The sequence below is a fragment of the Lactuca sativa genome, chromosome 9, assembly GCF_002870075.4.
Source record: "Lactuca sativa cultivar Salinas chromosome 9, Lsat_Salinas_v11, whole genome shotgun sequence".
NCBI lineage: Eukaryota > Viridiplantae > Streptophyta > Magnoliopsida > Asterales > Asteraceae > Lactuca > Lactuca sativa.
Window position 1 is genome coordinate 192,174,218 of NC_056631.2, and position 4,970 is coordinate 192,179,187.

A 4,970-nucleotide genomic window follows, 5' to 3' on the forward strand; every position below is an offset into this window, starting at 1 on the left:
CTTTGGAGGATACTAGTTATCTTTGTGATGCCTGCATGTAAGACTGGGTGGTGGCCCTTGCATATGTATGAAAGACTAATTGGTAGCTCCTAGCAAATATATAAAAGACCAGGGTCCGGCCCCCGCAGTTATATATAAAATGCTAGTTGTCTTTATGATTCTTGCATGGAAGACAAGGTGGTGACTCTTGACACTTGTACGTAAGACCAAGATTTAACTCTTGGTGTGGCAAGAAAAAACCATGATTTGGCTTATGGATGATAGTGACAGTAAGACTATGGGTGATCCATAGCATTCTCTATTTTATGCATGGTATGTGGTATTTTGGGAAACTCACTAACCTTTGTGCTTACGGTTTTGTGGTTTAAACATTTCTAGGTACTTCTAGTTCCAAAGGGAAGGACGCAACATGACTGCACAACATCCGTTGATGGCTTTTCCGCACTGATTGTTATTGTTTATCCAATGTTTGAAATATACATTTTACTCTGATTGGTTTTAGAACAAATGATTGTATGGATTTGATGGTTTAAAAATAAAAATTTTTGTTTGTATTTTTGGGAGTTACAAAAATGATGACGATGTTATATGATGGTGGCATATAGTAGTGGTATACCATAGTGATTTGTGATGGATGTAGTCATATTTAACTTGATAATAATTTCTATAAAAACTGAAAAACTTAAAAATAAAAAATAAAAAAAAAGACAAAATAGGAGCTTTTGGGTCATTTTCATATGTAGATAACAAAAGCTGGTTAGTCAATAATAGATCCATAGATTAAATAAGAAATTAAAACCTTCAACAAGGACCTCTTTTGACAAAACGGAAAACTAAGATCACAACTACAAAATCATGTCAACCAAAAAGTATGCATTATCGACATCCAAATTTGAAGTATGACATGTCTATGGCTATTTGAAGTATGACATGTCTATGGATAGCCTTTGTATTATAAAGTGAAAAAAAAGAAAAAAAAAAAAAAAAAACACCCCAAATTGACACCGTATATTAGTATGAAAGGTTATGAAGATTCAAAGCTAGGGGAAAAATGGATTTTATTACCCACCGTTGTGAAAGTCTAGAGATTTTCATAGTAAACATGACTTTTGTAGTCAACAGGTCGCAGAACAATGCCGTTTTGAAAAAAATGATAACAAACCCTCACACATAACATTGATTTTCGCACATCGTCGTCTGTAAAATATATAGTATCAATAATATTGACTCACCATCGATGACGTCTAACACATGTTAGAGATTATATGCCATTAAGTATAATGCAATTATCAATCCACATCAGGTCATAAAAATTTTATTTATGTCAGGAATCAAAACTTACGTATAGACTACTATAAATCTTCATTTTTAGCTAAAACTACAGATTGCAAATTGCATATGAAAAATAGTGTTTCGACCAAAATATGCACCAAGAGTTTTAAAAGATGTTCTTAAATGACAAAAGTAACATATTTTAGTCTTGTTCTATGTGTTTCCTTTTTAGGTTTTGTTTTCGAAGACATGCATATATATAACCCGAAGAGGTATTAATAAATAATAACCACTGGCAGCAAAGATATATAATCTTTAAAATGAATAATGATCGATGCAAGGCCCGGTCTAGTTATTGATCCGGTTTTAACTAATTTGGTTGGCCCGTTCCCTGTCTCTCCCCCAAAACGGGTTTAGGCTTTGACGGTCTGGTCTTCTGAATCCTAGGCCGATCATCTAAATTTTCATTAACAATAGTTTCCAATTATTTAAAAGAAAACGTCTCCAAAAACATTCATGAAGTTCTTTTCAATACTTTCCATTTACATATATGAAAATTAATACATATTAAAATTAAAAATATTATTGATAGATATATTAATTCGTCAAAGTATTCGATTTGATCGTTTGAATAAAACTTGGTATATGACAAATGACGAGGACATGACTACCCTTTTAATTTGTCCCGGACTGGTCCTAGATCCAATTGCCAGGTTCGTTTGTTATGCCGATCTCTACATAGAGTGGACATTGAGTCTGGTTATTGGGATGCAGCTCCATTTAATGGGGCGCATTGACTCTACTTGGGTCCCACCATATATATATATATATATATATATATATATATATATATATATATATATATATATATATATATATATATATATATATATATATATATATATATATATATATACTGCCAAAGGTTGTCCAAAAGACTTGTCCCGTGTATAGATTATCCCAAAATATTAAAGAAAAATATTCAATTACCACATATCTTTTATAGGCACCGATGGCAACAATGACATCTATTCGATGGACATTCGTTTTAGCTTGAGCCCGACGTAACACCACTCTTGTATCTTAATATATATATATATAGATTAAGAGTTGATAAAAACTTGTAGTGACGGATAATTGAAGCAAAAGCTAGCATTACCAGCCACCTTAATTACATCAACATGCACACTTTATTCTTCATAATTAAACAAACCCCACCTATGAACCAAATCTTTTATTACCTGCAAACCCTAGCCCGCATGTTCCCTTTCATAAAACCCTAGATATTACCCAACACATGCTTGCCACGCGGCCAAGGCTGGCATTGATTACACACTGACTCGATCCCATATGGGAGTTTGAAAAACCTAATTAACCAAAATCAGAAACAGTACATGCCAATAGATCAGAAGCACCACTTCTACTCCTCAGCTGCAATAGCTTCTTCTTTCTTCTCAACTTTCTCTTCTGGTTCAGTATCGACTTTTTCCACCTCATTTGGCTCGGTTTCTGTTTCTTTCTTGGTTTCATCTGGTTTAGCTTCTGGTTCTTTGGTTTCTTCGGCCTCTGGTTGTGGCTCTGGTGCCACCTTTGCAGGTTGTTCCACAGAGCTAACCTCCTTACCTTCTTCTTTATCTTCATCGTTGAGCACTAACTTGGTTTCAGCCTCAACTGCAAGGGCTTCAGATTCGGCTTCTGGTTCTGGTTCAGGAGCTACAAGTTCAGATTCTGGTTTAGGTTGAGGTGCAACCGTGTAAGCAGGTTCTTTAGCAAGCTGGTCTTCTTCTTGTGGTGTAGTTACTGTTGTTTCTTGATCATTTGTGTTCTTGATGTCGTCTTCAGGTTTCTTAATTAGTTGATCTTCTCTTTTCTCATCATGAAATGCTGTTGTTGCGGATACAACCTGCGTGATTCGAAGAGTAATCCATTCACCGCACTAAAAAATTGTTTGCGACCAAGCCGCTTAAATACTTCAGTCTTTAGCTATCTTTTTTCTATGACCCTTACAAGGGTCGGACATCTAATCTTGATTGGTGTTAAAAGATATATTAATATATTATTTTGTCATGTGGTCTCGTTAAAAAATGTAACAGTTTTTAAAAGTTGATAATTCTTAAACGGACGTTAATTATATTGTCGAACAAGAAGATTGATTAACAAGTACAATTTATAAAACCGATTAGGGTTTTTATGAAAAGAGAGAGTTACCTGAGCAGTAGCCATTTCTTGTAGATACAAACGCAGAGAAGAAGAATGTGAGGATGTTGATTAATGGAGTTTTGAGAGTGTGGAGAAATGGAAGTGGAAAAGAGGTTTATATAGAGTTGTGGTTGATGAGAGAGAAATTAATTCTTTCTAAGGTGTAATCATTTACACTGTATCTAAAATCTCAATTTACAAATTTATCTTTGAAATAAGTTATTGATCAAATTATAATATAAAATATATAGAAATTAAATATTATTTTTATCTTTTATTTTTATCTTGTTTTTTATTTATAAAAAATAATAAAATTTGCAATCACGTTACGGCCTATGAATAGCGCCATCTCTAGGGATGGCAATTGTTAACACGATACGACAAAAATGCACGACACGAAACGAAATTGTGACGAAACTGAAATTCGAATTCGTATTCGTGTCGTGTTCGTGTTAAGTGTAAAAAACACAATGTCGTGCCGTGTCGTGTTCATGTTTAAAATTCGACACGAAATTCACACGATTTAGCATTTATTTGTCGTGTTTTCGTGTTTGTTGTGTTTATTTTGTTATGTATAATTAAATATTAATTAAATAAACAATTTTTTTTATTATGTTGTCTTTGTCGTGTCGTGTTGTGTTTTTCGTTTTTTAATCGTTTCGTTTTCGTTTTAGCTAAAAAAAAGCACGACACTGTGTCGTGTCGTGTTCGTGTTACATAAAACATTGTCGTGTCGTGTCGTGTCAGACAAAAACACAATACGATAGCCCGATTTGCCACCCCTAGTTGTCTCCAATACCACCTGGTTTGGAGTCGATAGCTCTTTGCAATAGTTGACGCTCCTCCGTCACCCACATATTTATCCACCTTTTTGTTTACCACTCTCCTTCTATCTGGTAAAACCTATGGTGGTGCGTGGTTAAAAGAAAAAAGAAAGAAGGATCATAGAAAGAGAACATAAAGTAATACCTTGATTTACAAAAATACAGAATCTTACCTAAAATCAAGGTTAGAGGTCAGTTAGAGCTTCAAAAAGAACAAGATGCATAATTGATTTTAGGTTTAGAACTGATAGGAAATGGTGATGGGAGGTCAAAGTGAAACGAAAGGAATAATGTAACAATGTAAATTTTCAAACAATTATTTTCATTTTAAAATCATATACTTCTTGTAGCACATTTCACAAAAATCTCATTGATTTAATTTACAAAACACAACTGCATAATTGTTTAATTCGTACTATAGGATCCTCAAAACATAGCTCCTGCTCTGGTGTGTACAATCAAGCCGGTGCTTTCCCGTGATCCTGAGAAACCGGAAACACATATCACATAACACGGTAAGCACAAAGCTTAGCAAGTTCCCCAAAATACCACGTACAACACATTAGCCACTTGAGGCTATAACTCTGTAAGACCCTCCGATCAATGTGTCTCAGTGGGACCCTCAAGTCCTATAACTTTGATGGACCTTCCGGTCCTAACTCTGTGGACCCTCCG

The 4,970-nt window shown here is 34.4% G+C and overlaps 1 protein-coding gene across 1 annotated transcript; it reads right to left on the reverse strand.

Annotated features, from left to right (window-relative positions):
• Positions 1-2,443: 2,443 nt before the first annotated feature.
• Positions 2,444-3,632, reverse strand: LOC111904975 (uncharacterized). Its single transcript, XM_023900663.3, has 2 exons — positions 3,481-3,632; positions 2,444-3,175 (listed from the first exon to the last, which is right to left on the reverse strand). Exons 1-2 carry the CDS (start codon positions 3,493-3,495, stop codon positions 2,693-2,695), a joined length of 498 nt encoding a protein of 165 aa, XP_023756431.1. The 5' UTR covers positions 3,496-3,632; the 3' UTR covers positions 2,444-2,692.
• Positions 3,633-4,970: the final 1,338 nt, after the last annotated feature.